This window comes from Patiria miniata, unplaced genomic scaffold (genome assembly GCF_015706575.1).
Source record: "Patiria miniata isolate m_02_andy unplaced genomic scaffold, ASM1570657v1 HiC_scaffold_2, whole genome shotgun sequence".
NCBI classification, from domain to species: domain Eukaryota; kingdom Metazoa; phylum Echinodermata; class Asteroidea; order Valvatida; family Asterinidae; genus Patiria; species Patiria miniata.
Window position 1 is genome coordinate 7,686,668 of NW_024037058.1, and position 23,205 is coordinate 7,709,872.

At 38.4% G+C, this 23,205-nt stretch overlaps 1 protein-coding gene across 1 annotated transcript; it reads right to left on the bottom strand.

Annotated features, from left to right (window-relative positions):
- Window positions 1–1,059: 1,059 nt before the first annotated feature.
- On the bottom strand, window positions 1,060–22,853 carry LOC119726250 (carbonic anhydrase 2-like). Its single transcript, XM_038197875.1, has 8 exons — window positions 22,599–22,853; window positions 21,742–21,771; window positions 21,187–21,363; window positions 19,674–19,822; window positions 17,342–17,434; window positions 9,635–9,701; window positions 7,456–7,616; window positions 1,060–3,432 (listed from the first exon to the last, which is right to left on the bottom strand). The coding sequence occupies exons 1-8, from the start codon at window positions 22,669–22,671 to the stop codon at window positions 3,235–3,237; spliced, it is 948 nt and encodes a 315-aa protein (XP_038053803.1). The 5' UTR covers window positions 22,672–22,853; the 3' UTR covers window positions 1,060–3,234.
- Between the last annotated feature and the right edge of the window lie 352 nt (window positions 22,854–23,205).

Sequence of the window (23,205 nt, forward strand, 5' to 3'; positions counted from 1 at the left end):
GACCTAATAAAACAAGCTGGAAGTGGCCAGAACTTCTCGTGAGAAATGGGCCCAGTGGAAATGGGGTCTACGATGTTCCCCAAAATACTATTAGGGTTAGGGTTAGGGTTGGGCAACATAGGTATTGGGGAACATAGGTTTGCACCCATATGGACATCAAAAGGCCGGTCTACAGGCTTATAAATAAACACAGTATAATTATGTAACATTGATTAATTTGTCAAAGTGATCGGGGCAATAAGTGCTTTGATCTTAGTTAAAAGTGCCATATAAGAACCCGTTATTATTGTTATATATTATTATTATTATTTATTATTATTATTATTATTAGTGAAGAGCAAGGTGTTCTGTTTGTAGTTCATATTAAAAAATATTTCCAAGGGTGATATTTGTCAGAATTGTTCCTGATTTCCAAAAAAAAATTGAAATCTGGAATTCCTATTCAAGGTTTTATTGTAAAGGTGTTTTTATCTACAAAAGTTATAGCCCCCCCCCCCCCCCAATTTCACCCATCTATTTTGTTGGGAAAAATCCATATGAAATTGTATAGGTTCTGGTCGCATTTTTCACCAGCTAGCCATTTTTGGAGAATTTATGAACACAAAATAACCAATTTTTTTCCGGAGATATGTAATAAAACACCAATTCCAGTGAAAACAATTTTGGGAAACTTGCACTGGAAATTACAGTAAGAATGCAGTATCCAGCCGCCACTTCTTTAGTTGTGTACAAAGTCTATAGAGAGTCAAGCACATTTTCAAACTATTTTCTAACAAAATTGGAAATGTTTCTCAGTCCCAAATTCATGTTTGTTTTTTTTTTCCCAACTTTTTTGCAATTACTGACCTTCAGTTAGATAATATGACAGAAAAAAAATGGCGTCAGGATGCAACATTTTTTCCAAAATTAGTAACATCTGTTATTTGTCACTTTTTGCAATTTTTCAACAGTGCAAATTTAATGTTGACTGTCGGTCTCAAAATTTCAGAAAGTTTTCATGGAAAACTGTTCAACACCAGGGTCTATTGTAATCAACGAATAATCAATTGGAGAAAACTCTTTGCAAGTAACAACTGTTTTATTGTCCTTTAAACTATCAACACAAAATATCCCAAAACAACATAAATATTTCATACACCACACAAATTTACAATATAAATGATTGTCATCTGTTCTGCAAAAACTCAAGTCCAAATCACATGTCCAATTTATACTGTTACAACAACAACAAAAACAATTTCAAAGGATTGTTATGTAGAAAAGGAAAGGGTATTAAGAAAGTTAATGTTAATTTGTATTTTTTTTAAAACTTTGGTTTAAACTCAAACAAGAAAACTAGTCCAAACCGCATGCTACGAACCCAAGTTTTTTTATATTTAAAAGAAAAAAGGATAGTTAAATTTGAATTGTGCGAATGATTGTGTAATATGAAAAGAGGGCGGGGCAAGAGCGGACAAAAAATACTTGTTTGCGCACGTATGAACGAAGAGTGCACGACTAATTTGATTGCGAATGCGCACAAAATCCACAGTGTCTTCCAGTGAGTGTCGGGCGTCGTGAGCAATGTCCCTCCGTCCCAGTGGTCTCCCCCAACTTGCCCTTGGTAACCGTTGAGGGCGCACTTGTGCACGAAGTGCATACATTTTTCGTTGCTCATTCCTTGCCGTGAATACATGCAAATGCAACGTTCATAGGGATTGAAACAAAAGAACATTTCCCAATCTGTTACATACATGCATACACGTATTATAATACTCAGCATAGAGTTTGCAAGTCATTTATCTATTTGATATCAACTACAACATTTTTACCGCTGGTAAGTACAAGTACTTGACTACTCGTGAGTAATTTCTTTTCGAGTACTCGAGTTTAATAATCACTACTCGTCCAGGACTAAACATTTTTGTACCAAAAACAGATCTTAACAGGAAAAAACTACATACATCAAAAACTTGTAAAGATACACTTAAATCCGAGAATCGTCATAATTCAGAACAGTTAACATAAATGATACAACACCAAATCAGCAAACTTTTGTTTTGGATTGTATCAATTAATCCACTCATACAACAATTTTTTTTGTTGGAATAACATGGAAGAGCAATCTCACAAAATAAATGAATATATATTTTCAGACCTGTAAGTGGTTTGTTTCATCATAATTGGTGCTACTGAAATGGGGAAAAAAAACTGAACAAAACTCATAAATTGTTTGCATGTCCCTGTAGTGTATAAACCTATCAAGGTTAAGCCTTTTCTGTTATTTAGAATCCTTCCAAAGAACCCAAAACAAAATATTGCTTTTTATTAGAAACTTAAGTCACTTCTCAAAACGTTTCTTCTTCGTAACCAAAACACAAAACCTGTTTGATATTTGGAAATAAAACAATCAACGAAATATGTTACTGTTGAATAAACCAAGCACACTACATGATACCAAAAGTCAAAAGCCCTTAGATGCCTTAACTCCCTAGGGGGTGTGCAAAATCGTATTGAAATTGGAGGATTCAGGACTGTTAGGGCTATCCCTAACAGAACTCAACCGTCAACCCATCAAACCCCAACGGCATGTTTTGTTGGAATCTGTCAGGATGGGTACAGTACCCCTAAACTGACAGTCTTTTACATTGGGTTGGCACACCTCCAGAATCAAAGTCAGAAATATGTGTGTACAGTTTCCCATATGGTGTTGGAATTTGCAAGAATGGGTATGGTTCCTAGTAAATCATGCTAGGGAGTTAGGGTTAATTAATGCATAGATACTAATAGATATAATTCTGAAAAAAAATTACAATATTTTGGACCAAATTACATATTTTTCCACCACCAGTACCCAAATGTTTCAAATAACGTCAAACTATCTCCTCAGGTTATACTTGTTTTGTACTGATATTTTACTTGTTGCATATGTACTGATATTTTATTTAAAGCAAATATAGAAAATATCTCCTTGAACTGTGTAGTGAATAATATGTACACACATACATGTAGTACTGTTTTCTAAACGAATAGAAGTTCCTGTTAAGCAATCAAAAATATCAAATTTTCTGTCCTGATTTTTACCCCTACGAAAACACCACAAACATTTACACCACTAATTGTTTTTTGGTATTAATTACTATATTTTGCATCACAAAAGCTGGAAATATGTAATATACGTGTAACTTGATCCAACTTGAGCCTGGGTAAGATGTGTGCACCTTGGAAAAATGGCCGGGAAGTTTTTTTTAGTCTTTAGTCCTCCAAAACTGAAGCCAGTACCTTGACGAGTACCATGGCGATCAGGGAATACGATGCGACTAGGGCGGCGGTGCCGCTGTTCATGTAGATGGTGCGATCGTTGACGGGCTCGACAGGGCGGAAGGTGTCCACTAGGCTGATGTTGGCTGGCGCGTCTTGTTCGTTGGCGAACTGCCTACGGAACAACATCAGCTACGCATGCAAAAATGGAAAGAATAACGGGGTGAAATTAAACATGTGGTCACAGTTACATACTTGCTGTTCTAACCCTCCTATGCAAACATACCATCTGTGCCAAGTTGTCCTTCCAGTCAAAATCAATCAAGTGACTGTTTTCAACAGTTAAGAGCTCCCAGCCTACATAAAGCAGGATTGACTGGCTGTGACTGTTTGTGTAATTTCATACAGCTATGCTTTGACTGTAGGCGATTGATAATGAGCTGTGCGTACCACTTGTCTGCTTAAATTGTCTGCTGACTGAATTTGACTAGTTACAGTGCTCGCTTGATGATCTCAGTGTTGGTGACTGCATGGCCTGTGTAAAAGGCATGGCAGGGGAAGCGGATTGATATTTTGATTGTCTGTGACTGTTCAGATAGCAGGAGGGTTAATGCATGGTTTTTTTCACGTTTTGACCGTGAACATAAAGTGTTTACAAAATATTGGTTTTGTCTCCAGCTTGAGTTCCAGAACCAACCCTAACCGCCCCCAATGCTACAAAATACCACCGAGTAGTAACCTGTAGTATTAATTTCTTTCCATACAAGTGTGCACAGCATGTTTTGTTGGAATTTATACAACACCTGAATAAATCCCCGTCATCTGATTGGTGAATTGTAGATCACGTGACATATTATTATTCGGTATAATGCACGGTGCGACCATGCGTTATACCCATGCGTTATACCGTTTCACTTTGCGCTTGTTCCATGACGCGGTATTTGCGTGCAAAATGCATGCTGGTGTGCGCGTTCAGCGTAGCGCGTATTGTTCCAAAGAGCCAGCGCTACAGCGTTGGGTTCAAACATTTCGTGAAGGGGTAGTTCAACATCTTTAAAATCAAAATAAATTGTAGTTTATAATTTACCAATCAAATGACGAGAATTTATTCAGGTGTTGTATAAAACAAATAACGAATGTTTTACGTTCGTGCGATGGAAAGAATAATTTCATTCGGTGACAGATTGAATGTTCTATTCCACTCGGCTTCGCCTCGTGGAATAGAACATTCAATCTGTCACCTCATGAAATTATTCTTACCATCACACTCACAAACATTCGTTATTTGTATACTGTCAGGATGGGTACAGTTCACTCCTATAAAACTGACAGTCTTTTGGTTGGCACACCTCCAGAATCAAAGTCAGAGATACAGGTGTTGGAATTTGCCAGGATGGGCATGGTTCATAGTAAATCATGCTAGGGAGTTAGGGTTGATGACCTGGGTATGACCTTCTCACTAGACTGGTTTTCAAATAACGGTTTTTCCAGATGCACAAATAAGGCCAAGTCAATTTTCAATGATACCATTGTCAGCAACATCAAGCGTTTCTCCACCTGTCTGACCACATTTGGTTGGCTCAGTTTTTATCAATGAAATTCCAACTTTTTTTTATATGTTAGATTTTTTTTTTTTAAATCACACACCAGATGGGTTCATTCAAGCGGTTAGGTGAACCTCGAGTCATATTGGTTTTAAAACTGATTATGCGTGAAGAGAAGCCAATTTTGTGGTTTTTTTTTTTAAATTTTAATTAACCACTAACAGTAACATAGGGCTGGATAGCTCAGGTGGTAGAGCTCCGGAAAGGTAACCCAGAGGTCCCAGGTTCAAAACCTGCTCCAGTCAATTTCGTTGTTCAACCTTAAAAATTAGTTTAATTTTAGTTTGAGTGAACAAGCAAACTCGCTGTCTGCATCTCTGATTTGTTCACCAGAACTTTGGCGATTTCTGCAGATGTCGGTTTTCAGTACATCCCTTAATTGTCGGTTATTTCAATATTATTTGTAATCGTGCATGGCCTTCCGTAACGTGGAATTTTTTGTTCATTAAAGACATGGATCCTCTGTCATTTTCATTGAAAAATTGTAAATTCTTAAAGAGGATATCTTGCTATTCCATACTACTTCCAATTTTTATCTACATTTCAAAAATTGTCACTCTAAACAAACCCCCAAATGAACCCTTTTTGTTTCTCTTTCTTTCAAATAGCCATGTACAGCAGCTTCCCTCCTCTGGCCCACCATAAAACCCAACATTTTCAAAGAATGAATGCAATGATCAAGAATGCTGTAACAATATACACCCAGTATACTACACATAGGCTGCCTGTCTCCAATTTAAGGAAATCTAGAAGTTCATGTACAGGTAGATGGTGGCAGCCCCTATCTGTTCAGAATTTTTGAAGGCAAAAGAGATCTCTGACTTGTTTGTGTCACCACAGCTTCATGGTGTCACCAAATGAGTGCCCTCGTGAAAAAAAAGGTAACCCACCCTGAGAATTAGGTAATGCAATCGCGCTTGAAAGCTTGTTTCCATGACACAAGGTAAACAGTTTAGCAAATCTATCTATGCATATTTCTGCCTGGTCAAAATTTTGTTGTGGGATCAAAAGGAACTTTTTGTTGTGTGTGACCCATTGAGTGCCTCCATGAGGTCCCCCTAATCCCCCTGCAAATTTAACCCGGCTAGACCCTGCATATATGTTTTCCTATCCTATAGGTGCCCAACCATAAGCACCAACTCCAGCATTGTGTAATGTCCATGATAGAGCTTTTTTAGAGCTCAGTGTATATGAATAAACCCGAAAATGCATTTCAAATCATATACATCTGGCATACAACACTGTCCCAATTGATTGAGAAGAGACACTATGTTATGTAATTAATTACGTTGGCCAGGCCGACTTTTGTATGAACCTGTTATTCTGTTTACAATTGAAAGCAATGAATACAAAATACTCTCATTGCCCTAATGCATTCCAAATTGCAAAACGATTATCCTAGTTTTTGAGAAACCACATACAAGCCCAAGTCCCCATTGTAAACCAGTACTTCCAAAGAATTTTGCAACAACACTTTGTCAATGAATACCATCTCTTACATCATAACCCAGTTTCAAGGATCTTGAGGTGTGCCTTTATTATAGAACCTTTACAAGAAATCGGGCCTATTCTTCCACACAACAAATCTCTATTACGCAACCGACAAGGTATTCAAGGAACAGGGATATATGACTCTAGTTAAAGGGAATATACATCATTTGCTTTTGCTGTAATTTTCAGAAATGGATGGAATTGGGGGGTTGGAAATATAAAGCAAATATAGTTACACTGACTTTTTGGAGGTTTTGGGTTCGAAAATGCTATAAAAACCAAGAAAAACGATCATTTTCCTGTAGTCTGGTTCTCTGACTCCATATAAGAAGAAACAGAGCAGTTTACATACATTGGGGAATTGTAAGGTCAGGGAACCAGTCTAGCTGGCTCGTACCCGTTCATAGGTTTGTAATCGATTGCAAACAAGTGCAATGGTCAATTGGGGCCAGTATTTGAAAAAAAAGCCAGTTGTTTCCAACGCTGATCGGCCGATCAGCGTTGGAAATTGATACAAAATACCACTTTTCTTGAAAATGACAGTATACCAGGTGCCATAATTTTACAGGATGCTTTAGACTGTCATTTACCAACATCATGTTAAGGTATTTCGCAAAAACTTGGTAGTTTTATTTTTCGATGTTTACAAATGTTGTATATTCCCTTTAAGCCGGTTTATAATCCACAAATGGGAGTCTGTATCTATAGCTTTCAGGGATTTTACATGCAAGGTCCAGAGTACATGATACTTAGCACTCAGAGAGCGCAAACCTCCACCTAGGCTAAACAATTCCCCGCCATATTGTCGGTACACCCCAAAGAAATACTCACATAAATGGTGAAAAGTCCTTAGAAAATATCCTGGATCATGACTTGGATCTGGATCACTCCCAAAATGGGGAGCTAACTTATTCAAAAACTAACTTTTCTGTGAGAAATCAGGCATGCAACTTTTCCTCCGATCCGCTGATTTCCTTGTTTTTTATTTCTCATGAATGCCATTACAAATTGAAAAACACTGTACAGAGTCTTGTGTGGTTCGGAATGTCCTCGTTTTTCTAAATTCCCAGTTGCGTGCCTGGAGAAATAGTATGAATCAAAAAAGAAAAGTTGTTTTTACCTGTGCCTCTGAAACCATAATGGGCTCGGTGAAGACATTCCATGTGACAATCTCGTAGCAAGGGGGCGTGGTCAGGGAGCCACTGTAGCGATAGTATGAGGACAGGTCAGCCGGGAAGAAGTTCTTGAAGACAACCGGCGTTGAAAGATCCTCTTCTTCATCTGCAATGGACAAGGATGTCATTTAGGTTCTAAAACTGAAGATCCCCAGTTCTAGAACTAAAAGTCCCCCAGAACTAAAAGTCACCTGTGTTAAGAGAGGAAATTACTCATCATCTGCAATGGACAATGACGTCATTAAGGTTCTAGAACTGAAAGTCAGTGGTTCAAGAACTAAAGTTCAATAGCACCTGAAAGAGCATCACCATCGAAATGGACAATGATGTCAGTTAGGTTCTAACACTAAAGATTGTCTGAGATGAAAGAACACTCTTACTATCTGCAATATACCTGTAGGTTCTAGAACTACAATGTGCAAGGGAGAACTTAGACCTTGAAATCAAATCTTAAAAAAAAAAATGAGGTTTGAGACCTCAAAGTTGTTTCTACAATTTCCAGATTGTTTACTAAATGTATACAAAAGATCTCCTGTTCATTTACAGCTGTTTTGTACTCTTTTTCCAATATCAGCAGATCCACTGTTTCAGTAATGTCTTCTCAGTCTGCACAGTGAATTGTTGTTCTATTTTGGGGTTTTTTCCTTCAACAAGGCCAGTATTTCTCCTGTTAACACAGTTGTGCTGAAAGTGTTTGCAAGTATTTTTTTGCAAAAATATTAAATGCCTTCCCCCGTGAAATCTTGAATTGCACACAAACAATGTATACATTACCACCAGTGCCCTCAACTTTAAAAAAAAATGTTGCACCCCCAGATGCCCCCTAGTAGCTTAACTCTAACACTGCTGGATAATGTCTTTCTCTCAGTTTCAAAAGGTTTGATTTCAGACAATTGTCTGGAAAATGTCATGCCCGAACTATTATACCCCCCCCCCCCCACAAGGAAATGATGCTGGTACATGTAGATATGACTGCTGTTGTATGCAACAGAGGCCCAACGATTAAAAAGCGGTACCCTTTCAGATTATTAGCTTGTTTGCCAACAATGATATCGCCAGAAGCAATTTTTAAGCTGCCTTTTCACAAAGGGGCAAGAGGTCATTTTAGGTTTAGTGTGTGATGATTGCTTGTTCCTGAATCTACCATTGCTCTATCACAATGCATGACTAGCACATTTTTCTACAATCAACTGGTTTCCTCCTCTTTTATTCCCACGTCTATAAAAGTGGGGAAAAAATATTGTGCAAAGTTGTCAAAAATCAATTTCCCCCTTTTTGTGGCTTGAGGGCTGCATACCTGAATACTTGATATAAGTTCAAATTCATCCCTGGTGGCAACAAGTGACAATAAAAGGGTTTTCCCTCCAATTACCAAATTTTCCCTCCAAATCCCAGCTTATTCGTTTTGCAAAATTTCTTGCTGTGCCTATAAGTGGGCCCTTGGCACTATTCCACTTTTTCTGGGCACTGCAACTGACAGTATGTTTGTTTGAACTAAGCATTGCGTTCTTCTCAAAACACTCCAAAATTAAACAAATAACCCAAAACACTTAGTTTGCAGAGAAAACTCGTTAAAGTCTGTGAAGTGGGACTATTCTGAACCAAAATCAAACAAAATGTTTGTACTCGCTCGACGTAATGGTTTTTTTTGCGTGTGCTGGTATCACATGACCAGCCTAGTGCCCTCTTCAGTACAGGGCGAGCACCAAACACTGACTTTAGTCTTTAGTCGCAGACCCTATGTCCGAATTAACCCAATTGTTGTCTGCGTAATCGGTCGAATGGAAGTTGAGGTCAGCAATTTTAAGTTTTGCAATGCAGAAGTCATCAATTCGTAATATTTTCAATGTGCTATAAATTGTAATGCTTTCTTTTCTTTTGAAAATACCCATTTATTGCCCGTGATTGGATGGGCCCAGTCAGGACATGAAATAAATGCAAAAAGTAGATCCTAAACATGGTGCCCGGATGTGCTGTCTTTTCAAAAAAATCCTGCAAGTTTTTGAGGTCAACTTGCACAATCTGTAGGCCTAAGTCTGAGTTTTCTTGTGAACGGTGACAGTAGATTTTTCATTTCCATCAGAGTGTTTGGGAAAACAAAAACATTTTGCTGAAAAAACTTACGTTCAAACCGGATCATGGATAGCAGGTCAAAGAGTGGTGCAAGAACAGAGTTGTCCGCTGCTTGAACCTGTGTTGGGGAAAGAGAAGAGAAAACTTGATTTTGATTGGTTTGATCTTGTACAAAAATGAACAATGCTTGCGAATCAACCAATGGTGTCACAGCACAGGCTTACATCATGAATATTCATGATGAGCCATTGAAACTTGGGGCCAATCAACAGACGGCAAAGTTCTTGGGCAGTCTCAATGTACATGGAATAGGTAGTCTGGTTCCCAGACCAAAAGATTCGGACTATTCTGACAAACCTAGTTTGACAAAGGTACGTAGTTTGCATTCAGAGCTAATCGAACGGCACGGGGCTAACCTGTGTCGACCCAGGTGAGCTAAACGAACGCACCCTATTATATGTAGCCGTGGTGGCTACGTACCTAAACTAAGGCTATATCTGACCTACGTCCATTTGTCAGAAAAGTCAGCATCTTTTGGTCTGGAAACCAGACTTATGGAATGGGAATCATGGAAAGCAACCATGTTTGGAACTCAAATTTGCCGAGAGTAATTCTACATAGTGTACAATTATACATTGTGAAAGTCACACTTGTTTTGAAAGAAACTGTTGTGAAACTAGTATCCCACAGAGCAAAAAGTTTTCAGCGGCATTAACATCAAGCATAACCGTTCTACTCATGCTCTGTTGCCTTCCGAACAATTTGTTCTGCCTTGTGAATGCTAAATGCACTATTGAATGCGCATACACTTTTTGTCTGGCTTGGTGCTAATCCTCTGTGAGGGGTAGGTTTTTTTTTTCTTTATTTCTTTTTGAACTAAAAAAAGGTCCTCTTTGGGTTCAATAGTGTTGAATGCTCATGCACCTTTTACGTCAGGAGTTCTGTTAGAACGCATGACATCCAGTGGCGTAGCTCGGGGGGGGGGGGGGGGGGGAACGGGGACAAGGAAATGCGCCCCCAATAAAAAAATCATTGCCCCCAGTTGTCGCCCCACCCCCTCCCACCCCCTAGAAATTTGGCAACCAGAGTAAAGCACAGTCCTTTAAGTTACTACGTTTCACTGAATATTTGATTATTCGAAAATCTCTGACCAAGTTTTACGCACGCCAGCTGCAACTGGGTGCAGCACGCCGGTCAAAAAGTTGCACGCAATGCATCGGTTGAAAAATGTACATGCGGTGATCAATATCATGGACAGCTGGAGTGTTTTACAGTGTGGTATAATAAGAGTCAAGCTAGAGTTTGGCTATACTTGAAAGTTTGTAAACTTTATAGACTTGAAACTGAACTATCAGAACTCAAGCACTGTACTGGGCTGTACCAGACCCTAACCCGCACTTGTTCACAGGTTGACGCTTCTAAGTGTCACATCTGATAAGTTTCAAGTATCACACCTACACATGTCTATCACATCACCAATCAAATTAATACACAACATCAATTGCCTCAGGCCAAGAACAAAAATGTTGCGTTTCCTATTACATTTGAAACAAAAACAGGGTGGGTGAGTACATTTTTATTCTCTAAATTATTATTACTAGAAAAAAATAGGTTGGGATGATGGACAATTATTGTTATTTTATTTGTTTGCATGCGTTAACAAGTTAACATGTGAATCAACTGTTCATTTTGGATTTTTTGCAATGTGTGTCTAGACCTTTATCATGCTGCCACCATTTCAGTCATGTTCCCTGTATCCAATAACAGTACTGAATGAAATTTTTTGGTGCAAAAAGGAACCAGACTATTTTTCCTTTCGACCTCGCTTTGGTTACGTTGATTTGAATGGGAAAAATATTCAAGATGGCGGCAACATGATAAAGGTCTATAGGCTTCGCTGAATGGTGCATCAAGATAACACTTCCGACTGACTTACAAAAAATGAAATAAACATTTTAAAAAAATTCACCCTGAACTTTTTATTTCTTTTTTCATTAAAAAAAGATTTTTTTGCCTGATTTTCACTTTATTAAGGTGGGCTAACCGGAAACAGATATTTATTGTTCTTGGCCTATCTATTAACTGTCTGTTGTCAATGTGTTTATGGAGTATGGAGTACGGAGTAACCCCTGAACAAATACAAACGGGGTTCGACTGATAAAGATTAATCGGAAAAAGCAGTAGGCGTATTCTGTGATACAATTCATGGGGTATTTATCTTCACCCCCTTTCTGCCCTTTTCCATTCAAATGCACCTTTTCACCAGCGCTTACCCCAAATATTTGTATAGAGAGCCTTCTTTTGTTAACTAGGGCCCTTTTTTCCTGACCAAGTGGCCTTTGAAAATAAGTCAGCCGGTATGGGTATTTTTTTTAATTTCGCACATGTATCCCCCTAAAAAGCACCATATTGTCCGATAGTGTGCATGATTGTCGGTTTTGAACTGCGCCCTCATCAACAGATATTACCAGCCCCCCCCCCCCCCCACCCCTAACCCCCCCCCCCCCCCCCCCCCCCCCCCCCCCACCCATTTGATTCTACGGAGGCCAAGTGCCTGGAGAAAAAAAAAGTGTCTATATTCCAGCAGGGATGTGCTGCAAGTGCCCTTTTAAAAAAATGTTAACCCCCACCATAAAAAAAGACCTTGCTACGCCCCTGAATCACACTTTGTTTAATATCCTTAACTTCTTTCTTGAGTATTTCTAATTAAAGTACAGTTGTGAGAAATGAAATTTCTGCAAATTAACTGGTCTTTTTTTTTTTCAATACAAACCATAATGGAATTCAACTGAGATCGCTCTAAATTGCATTGCAGTGAAACAATTACTTTTAAAAATATGTACAATCGTGCATTTTGTACAATGTTCAAAATGCACTTGTTATCTGTTGTCAAGGAAATTAAGCAGCTAAGCCAAGATACAACATACATGTAGGTTGCAAAACTCATGTATAGTTCATGATGTGTCACTGCAACTTTCAGCCAATCAGAGTGTGGCAAAAAAATATACCTTTGTAAACCTGTACATCACATGTAGTTCCATGTGTAATGGACATAGATGTACATACATCTGTTGCCAAGGAAACTAAGCAGCCAATGATCTTAAAGCACAGGCTTAAAACTCATGCATAATTCATGACATGTCACTGCAACTTGAAGCCAATAAGCAGATGGGAAATTTTCTACAGATGTTTCAGAGAATTACAGTACATGTATAATGGATAGTGGTACTTCATTCTTGCTATGTTAAATTTGATTGACAATTCTGTGTTCAGAATTGAGCACATCCCAGCTGTTTTGCAGGTTAGAGAAAGGCTAGACCCAAATCGGACTGAAACACGCCACTGGAAAAAGTTAATGACTATTTATGATGGCCATGCACTGTCTAGTATGGATGGCTGGGCGGAAGTTCACAAGTTCATCACCGGTAATTTTGCAAGGCCTGGCCAACAAAAGTGGGACACCTTTTTATTTCATTTTAAACGTACAGACAACCTTGACTGTGTATTGAACCCCAAAGACTATACTGTAGGCACCGAGCGTGAAACCATGCACTAATTACATATTGCCCCCACAAGCAACCCAACAATAAAAAAATAGGTTGACTTGCCAAAATTCTTGTCCAAAAAATACAAAATCCTGTTACAGTTAAACATGCAGCGGACCGCAAATCCTCTGTCCGAGTTGGCCAAGCCAACCGGACCGGAATTTGACTTAGTCTTGGTTATGGTACGAACAAATTGAACCTTTTTGTGTATATTTTATGGGCCTTGTCCATGGTTGTCCGTTTTTTATTTGCTTTCATCTTTTTCTTCTGGGCTCTCTCTTTCTGCCACCCATGACAAATTCTGAATGCTCACACACCTTTTCAAAGCCAAATACAACAGGCCTATTTTTTACGTGGGGTTAGGGGTGTGAGGGCATTGGGGGGGGGGGGGGGGGGAAGGAGTTTGCATATTGGACTGTTGTATATCATGAAGTTTTTCATCAGGAAGGACATTGCAGTTTTTAGAGGTGGGATGGTAACACCAGAATGACATTTCTGTGAAACCCAATTATGTATGGGCAGAAAAAACCCAATCCTCCCGTTAGCCAAGGGGGTTCGAAACCAGGTCACAGGGGTGGAAGGCTAATTGTAACTTAAGATTTATGAATGCAGGCATGCCAAATTCTGCAAATGTTTACGAAGAAGTCTACAATTATGTAAACATATGTTAATGTTCCTGATCCCCCCCCCCCAGAATTCTAATCAGGAGAGAAAAAAGACCAGGCAATCAATTCATAAACACTTGAAGTCTGTTCGTGCATCTGGTCTACACAGGGTTGTCCTATAAGATAGCACTGCCCAGCTCACAAGTGACAGGCAGGCAGGCAGTCATGCTAGGTGGTTCTGTGTGCCGTCATGCCTCATAGAAAAAAAAGTACATTGGGTCATTGTGTTTTATAGGACAGTGGGTTCATTATGAGGGCAGACATTGGGTTCATTATGAGGGCAGACATTGGGTTCATTTTGAGGCCAGTTTGCGTGTAACGGTGAACTTCCTACAAACTGGGCCAGGTCTTATGTGTATAGCCCCCATCGTTTAATTGTCACCAGGATTTAAAAATATATCTCCGAGATAAACCCCCATCCATTGTGATTGATGATTTAGATCTTCGCGGACAACAGTTGCATTACGGTGCTCACGCATAACACTTTGCTAAAAGTAGATGAAAAATGGGCAGTTTGACAACTTATTTATTCTTTTTTTTTTTTGACGATCCAACGTGATCATTCCTCACGATGGGTTCAAAAGATCTCCACGCTAGAATGACTGATTTACTGCAACTTCATAGCAAGTGTTCCAACTAACAATAAAAACCAACAAATTGGCATTTATTGGCATGCATACATTGTACTATGAATGATTGATTGCATATGACAAGAAAATCTTGACAGTTGAGTAATGATTGTTGAAAGATGTGTCAAAACTTTCAAAGCTTTCCTTAAACTAAGCTCTCCTTAAGCATAATTTACTTCCGGCATGTTTTAATTCTTGTTTTACCTAAGCATCTAACATTCATCTAACACTCGAAGTAGTGCTAGGGGAAATATGTTCATCCAATTTAACAGAACGTCTAAATGTCAAAAAAATAGTGTTATTCAGCGAGGCACTTTGTACTGGAATAGCTTAGATGATTCTCTTAAATCGTTACCTTCACTATCTGTCTTTGTCAAAAATTTAAAAACTCATTTTCTCGAATCATATTCATAAATTGAAATTCCATTATTTTGTGTATTAATATTTAGGCCTTGTCTCACACTTGTCCTGTCTCACGACACGTATTGTTGTTTTTTTTGTCCCTTGGTCGTATGTTTGTCCATAGGTAAGGGCACAAAAGCGTTCTGCTTAACCTTATACCTAAATGTTGTCATTTAATTTCACACTTTATAATTAATCACTGTGTACCGTTCATAACTATCAAATATTATACTTGTGACCTTTTCTAAGTTATACATAATGGTACATAATTGTAATGAATGACATCATTTAAATAAATGTTACTACTAGCTACTCTGACATTTTTTCCTGATACTTGAGGTACATGATTTGAAGGATTTACACACATCCATGGTGCCCAATTTACAATTAAAAAAGCCTGTAATCAGGCTATTGCAGGAGGACCAACAACTGTACATCCCTGCTTGAATTTAAAACAAATTTACCCTGTGCTCTGTTGTACACGTACATTTTTCTATTCTTTTTGTGTGAGGATGACTTGAAACTTTGCACATGTAAAGAGTACAGGTTTTGTGTACGAGTATGACCAGGCCTGATTTCATGGCACTGTTATGAACTGAGAAATCCGCTAACTGATTCAGAAAATTTAGGCAAATGGTTTGCAAATCAGGGGTTGGCCTATACACAATGGACAAGATTCAGCCTATCAGTTGGCGTTACGAATCATAATCGTATTTCAAACTTTTTTGAACAAGGTAAGACTTAGAGCAAGTCTAATTCACAAGTGATAGTGAGTGTGTGGTCAGTCAGTCGGTCAACCAAAAAACAACAACAACCAACCAACCAACCAACCAACCAACCAACCAACCAAACAAACAAACAAATAAACAACCCATTGTATAAACCAAATGATCGTTTCCCCTCCTTTTACTCCTACCCGGTACTAGATACATTTCCCGTCAGAGAATTCAAATCGAATAAAGAGATATTCAGTAAATGTTTGAATATTCGGATAAATGATCGAATACACAAATAAATGGACATTTGGCACAGCCTTAAAGGCAATGTACCGTACAACATTTGCTTTTGCTGCAATTTTCAGAATAAATGGATTTGGAGGATTAGTATGTTATAGCAAATATTATTAAACTGACTTGCTTCACATTTTGGGCTCGTAAATGCTGGGAAATCCAAGAAAACCAACCATTATCTTGTAGTCTGGTTCCCTGACCCCTCTTAAGATGAAATGGAGCAATTTATAGACTTTGGGGAATTGTAAGGTCAGAGAATCAGTCTAGCAGGCTTGTACCCCTACACAGGTGTGTAATCGATTGCAAAGAAAATGCGGAATTAAAATTAGGAGCAGTTTTTAAAAAAGTTTTCTCCAACGCTTGTCGGCCGACCAGCGTTGGAAAAATACCATTTTTCTTGAAAATGTCAGCACACCAGGAGCCACGATTTTACAGGATGCTTTAGACTGTCATTCCCTAACAATCCAGTCGGGTATTTTGTGATAATTTGACTATTTTGTTTTTTGATGTTTGAAATGTTGTTTCTTCCCTTTAAAAATGCTTTGAAAGTAACCTCCAATAGAGCCTACGCATTGTACCTTTATTATTCACTGGGGAAAATATCTCAAGGTTGTATACGCAAAGAATGATTCAAAATGACTGCCAAAATCAGTTGCTTTGTGTATTTAACAGAGATTGAATTCAAAACGGGCACCCCTCAGGGTATCCTAAAAGTTCATTGAAATTGTGTCCTTTCCCAACAATTGCTGCCGGATGAATTCATCCTTGGTGAAGAGGAGGAGGGTGTGCTATATGGATGGCACTATGAGGACATTTATTATTATTTTTTTTCAACTTTAATTCAAGTCTTGTCAAGGAAACCATCACACATGGTCAACAAACTGGAAAGAATTTGGCCTTTAACCCAAACTAGGCTGTACTTTTTTTTGCTATTTGAAAGGCCCTATTCATTTCAATGTTAGAAATATAAAAGGGGTTTACAAGGAATTTTTGGTATTTTCCTCTATTTTTCCTGCCAAAGAGGGGGGGGGGGGGGGGGTAAAACTACTCCCCTTTGTAAATCCCGCACCACTGTGAAGCATTCGAGGCAAATTTTCCCAGAGTAAAAATGTGCAAGTTTTGCAAAATCACACAGGGAAAAGTGTAGAAAACCTACATGAGCTATTGGTCATTAGGGTCGATGACCTTTTAGCCTTGAATGCCAGACAGTGTCATTCAGCAAAGAATATGTTTTGCTTTTAATCATTAATGAAACCAATAAATAAGATTTAAAAATTTAAAGAGTTGTGAGTCTCGCAGCGTGTACATCATGGAAAGTAATCTCTTCGCGAAAAAGTGTGGAACTTTCACAAAAGAGTCAGTGGTGGAAAAATGTGTTGTTTTTTTTTTTTTATTATTATTATTTTGGAAGAAGGAATCTGTCATTTCATCTTTTTTAATGAGGTACTTGATGTATTAAAGTTTTCTGAAGGGGGAGGGGTGTTGGAAAGAATTCAATATAACTTACGTCTAAGAAGAATCCCAGAACAGTAAGCCCATCGGGTTCATTCAAAGCAGTCACGAAATCTGCGTATTTTGTGTTGAAGCAAACGACGTGCAGCTGCAGAGATAAAGGGAAAAGAAACATGCAAAAATCAAAAACTAGCAGTTGGAATGAATATCATAGCAAAAGTGAAACCTACACAGCAATGTTTTTCTTTTTCTGTGATAGATTCCAGTTCGGTTCCCCTTTCTATTGATTAAACAAGCAATCGGCTTGAAAATTCTGTCAGCATGTGGACTTTCCAGTTTCTTTCACCAGACCACAGCTGATTTAACTCTGTATTAGATTGTAAAACTCTCAACCAACTTCCCACCATGTTGATTATATGGAATATTATTGGTGACACCTATTATAGACTTCAAAGATAAACATTAGCAACTGTGTTTGACATATTTTCACACCTGCCCTAATCACATCGAGGGTAATTGTTATCCCAAGGGAGTTTGAAAAACATTTCAACAATTAATTCAATCACATCGTCTTTGGCTGCCTGAACTTTGAATGATTCACTGCAGCCCACCCGAAGCGAACTTAATTTGTCAAAGGAAATGCAGACGCCACGAATAATTCCCATGAAATGGAAGTAAACTTGTGTTTCCCGTGTTATTTCGAGTTTCATCCCCCCCAAAGAAATGAGTTTCCTTTCTAAATCGCTTTTTTATTCTAGCTATACAAAAGTTATGCACTTTAAAACGAGACATTGACTGAACCAAAAATCCGCCCACGTTTAGTCAAAATGAGTTATTACTTTACAAAATGTGAATTACTTGCAGACTGACAATAAGTCCGTTCTTTCAGGGTATAAACTGGTTTACGCCATAAAACCAGTACAACAAAATACTCAATATTCAAGAACCTTTTTCATAGGGTTGTTAATACCTCTCCCCTCCCCAAAAAAGGAATTTTTGGTTGGAAATAAAACATGCATGTATAATTTAGTTAAAATTAGGAGAAAAAAAAAACAATTGAATGTGTTAAAGAGCACTGGTTTTGGTTATGCAATTTTCAACTATGCAATACCAGCCACTGTGGTTTAATAGGCCAAAAATAATTTGCATCTGGTAACCCTTCCAAGTACCAGGGGTTTTTTTTGGGGGGGGGGGGGCTAAGGTAACCCCAGACCCAGTTGAAATAACCCACATATCAATCAGATTACACACAGCCAACGCTAATCCAATCAAAACTGAACAACAGGTGAGAAAAGTCATTGGACTTTTTTACTGTTTATATTTTTAAGCCTTTCGGCAACTTATAAAGATATTCGATTGGCACTGAATAAAGTGCCAGCAATTGTTTTACCGACGCTAATCCAATCAAAACAGAATAACAGGTGAGAAAAGTGATCATTATTTTTTACTGTTTATATTGTTAAGCCTTGCAGCAATGTGTGATCGGCATCGTCATGGCAACCCTCAAGATACAACTTCAATGCGAAGTGACGCTTTGACTGCAGTGGATTTATGGATGAAACTTCTAAACAGTGGGGCAGAATTTTGAGACAACTAACATCCCGGATTGTTTTTCTTTCTTTTTTGCTGTGTTAAGCAACAAAAAAAAAAAGAAGAAAGCTTGATACAATGATAAGAAATTTAAGCTTTGGTAAGATTTAAACCAACTTGAATTGACAGCAATTGTTTTACCTTTCCCTAACCTTTTCAACATTTGTTCACTTCTTTTTATATACATTCGGATTCCCCCCCCCCCCCCTCCCAAGTGATCACTTTAATAGAGCTTTTATCCTGCTTTAACGACTTTATGTGATCAGCAAAAATTAGCCAGGGACCGGTCACAAGCAACATATAAATGTATAATGCACAATCATTTAACTGGTAACCATTTCTGCTGAGCAAATTTAGTTTCTGTAATTTGCATATGCATTTTACATATTTTTTTATGAACATTTGAAATAATTGGCTAGATACTTTAGGGGGCAAGGCTAGAGATTTTTTGGGGCAGGGCTAAATATTTTTGGGGCAGCACTGGTGCATAAGAACATCTTATTTTAAATATATGGGGGCGGGGCTAACAAAATTTGGGGCAGGGCTAGAAATGTTTTTGGGTGGGACTAGAGATCTTCTGGGCAGGGCTAGAGAGTTTTGGGGCGGGGCTTGAGATTTTGTGCCGGGGCTAAAGACTTTGGGAGTGGGAAAGTTTATAAAAACATTTTAATTATAAACTTATCAAGGGGGGAGGGGCTTGACTTCAGTTTTTTGTGGGGGCGGCGGCATATTTCTAAAAAATAAACCCACAGATGGGGAAGGAATGACAGAATCTGGAGGGGGAATACAATGCTTACCTCCCCTGGGTAAGCCTTCCCATCGATGGTGTGTTCAGAACCTTGGCTGTTCACGCTGCCCCAGTGGAAATGAAACTGGACCACTTTGTAGGCGGTGGTGCCTAGCCCAGCGCCACTCACTTGATAATCTCCGGTGACACCAACTACAACTGAAAAACAAAGGAAATCAAAGTCTATTACATATACGCTGGTCTGTGCCTGTTATCAAAGTGGCAAAGTCAATCGTGCCCTCCCTTATTCCTGTCAATCAAACAGTGTGCATTGACTTGAAACTTTTGTTAAAGTGACCGAATTATTGGTCACAATTAGGCAGTGTATGTACATATACAAACAAAAAGGTGGGCGTGGCTTACAGTCAAATCCAGAAAGATGAATTGCTCAACCCCCCCCAACACACACACAAAATGTACCCAAGTTCACTTATAGCTCCGCCCATGATCTTCTCCTCCCCAGAATCCAGATTTGTATGGAGTGCCTCGTGTAAAAAAAATACAAAGTTATATCTCACTTATTCCCATAATTATATTATTTGTCTGTAAAATATTTACTGATACAACTTCACCAGTACTATTCAAGCCTCACTACAAGCAACTACTCTTTACAATAGGAATTTTTTTCCTTTTTTTGAAGAATCACTTCCTGACTTTTGTTCAAAAGCAGTTCAGGGTTTTTCCTGAAAATGCTTCAAAATGTCCAAATCCTTTGGGATTTCAACTGTCGCAATCAATTTCATCGCATGTCTGGGTGAAAGCCATTAATAAAGGGCTGAAAGCCATGAGTTGACACACAACCGATTCCAAATAAAGCTGGCGAAGTTTTGACATTCAAGCACTTAATCATTGAGGTGTGGACAGACACCAGACTGTAGTTTTGAGACCTTGGGCATTCGGAGGTGATAGCCCCAACAGTCCTGAATCCTCCAATTTCAATATAAGTTTGCACACCCCTATGTAGAAATGAGAAAATATTTGCTTGACGATCTTAAGTACTGTCTTTGTACAGTCTTGACAGTGGCTTTAACAACTTTGTAAAAATGAAAATGAAAAAACTGCTGCAAACTGCTAACTGACTGATTTACCAGAACATACAAGTCGACAAAATCAGACAGCCGAATGAGTCAATCCCAACAAAATCTTTCTCAAAGGCAAAATTAAACGATATAATTTTTCTGAAAGGGTTTTTTGTCTTTCAGATAGATTCTGTTAGGATTAGAACGTTGGGCCATTCAATTTTGTTCATAAGTAATAATAAGCAATTTTAATGGAAACTGACCTGATTCTAACAAAATCAAACAAGTTCAATATGCAAATGACACACTTTTTTGTACTTGTACCAAAATTGGGATACCATACTCCATGTTAAGTAATAGTAGCTGGGTTCCGATTCCATCAAAATCCTACGGAATCCAATTGGTTGGATTTTGGTGGATTTTGTCCTAGATGTGCCAAGGGTGACAAATTAATGCCAAACAAATGTCCAGCCTTTCATAGAATGTGTCTACCACCAGACTTACTTGAATGGCCGTTGTTTTCCAGCGTCATCTCTGCATCGACCGGTTCATCATCTTCTCCGAAACCGACAAAAGTGAAGTCGCCCAAGTCTTCATCCACCACCTTGGATGTTACAATGTCAATCGGCGACTGCTTCATGCCCCCACATGTTTCATAGTTTGTCGCCCAAGTACTAGGCCCTGGAAAGTAATACAAATGTTGGATATCAAATTAAGTGGTAGAAAATGACCGGAGGGGCTGTGAACCTGTAACCGGCAGACACCATGTTGGTGCTTTACCAACTGAGCTACTCTGCCCATGTCTATGGTTTACAGTTTTTGATGCTAGTCCACATGAATACAAAATCAATCAAAGCGCAAGTTTTGCAAGCTATAGAAATGAAATCTGATTTAAAGTTTACTTTCCTCCAAAAAAACCCTAGTTAAAGCTTATACCGTAACTCCCTGCCCCTCCCCCATTACACACCCACCTTTTATAAAATGAATCATTCCATAATTGATCTAATCTTTACAAATTTACAGTCTGAGGACATTTAATAAAAAAAATTAAGTTCTTACCTTTTGCACCATCTAGGTAATCCCAGCCAGCTGAAAAATAAAATTGGGTGAAAAATAAAAATTATTTTTAAAGTCGGGAGTTGATCAGAACTTCACCAAATCAGAAACGGGGATAGTCTTTTACTCCATTCATTTTTACTATATATTGTTGTAATTTGTGTACAATTAATTTGCTTGTTTTAAGTCTAGGAATTTATAATTGTATGTGAATAGTTTTTAGGCAAACTGTTGATGAGTATTGCACAATTTGGATCTTTTTTGCCTCTAGGTATTTTTTTGCTTAGTGGAAACAATGCATGGACCATGTCAAGGAAAAAAATAAAAAAGAGTTTCTCGACCACGCCCACTTTTCCCCACACGTACACGCCTCCTTATGTTTCATTGCAATGCATTTTCCAAATAATCATTTTTCAATATTTTGGAGAAAAAAAATGTTGCAATCTGACGCCACTTTTTCCTTCATATATCATCTCAATGAAGGTCAGTCATTGCAAAAATGATGATAAGACATGAATCTGGGACTGAGAAACATTCCAAATTGTGTAAGGAAATACCTCGAAATTTTTAAGGCACAACGCGAAACGCTGAAGTGGCGTCAAGTTGCAAGTTGCACCATTTTTATGCCCGAAGAGGCCTGCTTCATTTTTAAAGCCCGTACGAGAAACTATATTACTCGGCCATGTGTCGGCCGTAAAAAAGTTATTCATTAATCATCTGATAAGTCATAATCTCAAAAATCGCAATACACAACTGAATCAGTCATTGTTGAGTAAATAACAAGACAATTTACATATGGACCTTCCAGTTCCATGACTTGATTAAATAAATAATACTACAAACATAAATTAAATACTAACCAGCGGCTGCAATGGACAGTAACGCAGCAACGCATACCACGACACACATGCAAGTTGACGCTCTAGTTTCCATGTTTTAACTTCCCTACAAAATCCAGTTGAAAGGAGAAATATCCACAAATTTGTCAGCTTTGGGAATCCAGAATGCACAACCTACAACGACGTACTCTAGCTCCGTCGACGAGACAATTTGACTTGATGATCACTCGATAACTTCACCCGTTTTTATAAGCACGATACGATCACGCTTCCGAGAACACGTGGGTAGGCTTTTAGATAGTTTGCATATGTATGGCAGAGGCGGGGCATAAATAGCAAAACCATTGATGATACGGAGATCACTGTCGATGTCTAGTCTCAGCCGGTGTGGCAGGTAATTCTGTCCCCCGGCAGCACAATTACTATCTATCGATTTGTTAGTCTATGGTGTTACGTCACTTCAGTTTAAAGCTATAGTCCATCATTTTCAGCCATCCGAAAAAGTAACTGGCGTATTAATGTTGAAAAACATACATATACTTGGTTGAAAGATAGTAAGTGGACTCAACTCCCTGTGAAATTAATCTTTCTGGCAAGCTATCACGTTGAAGTAATCAACGAAAGAAGG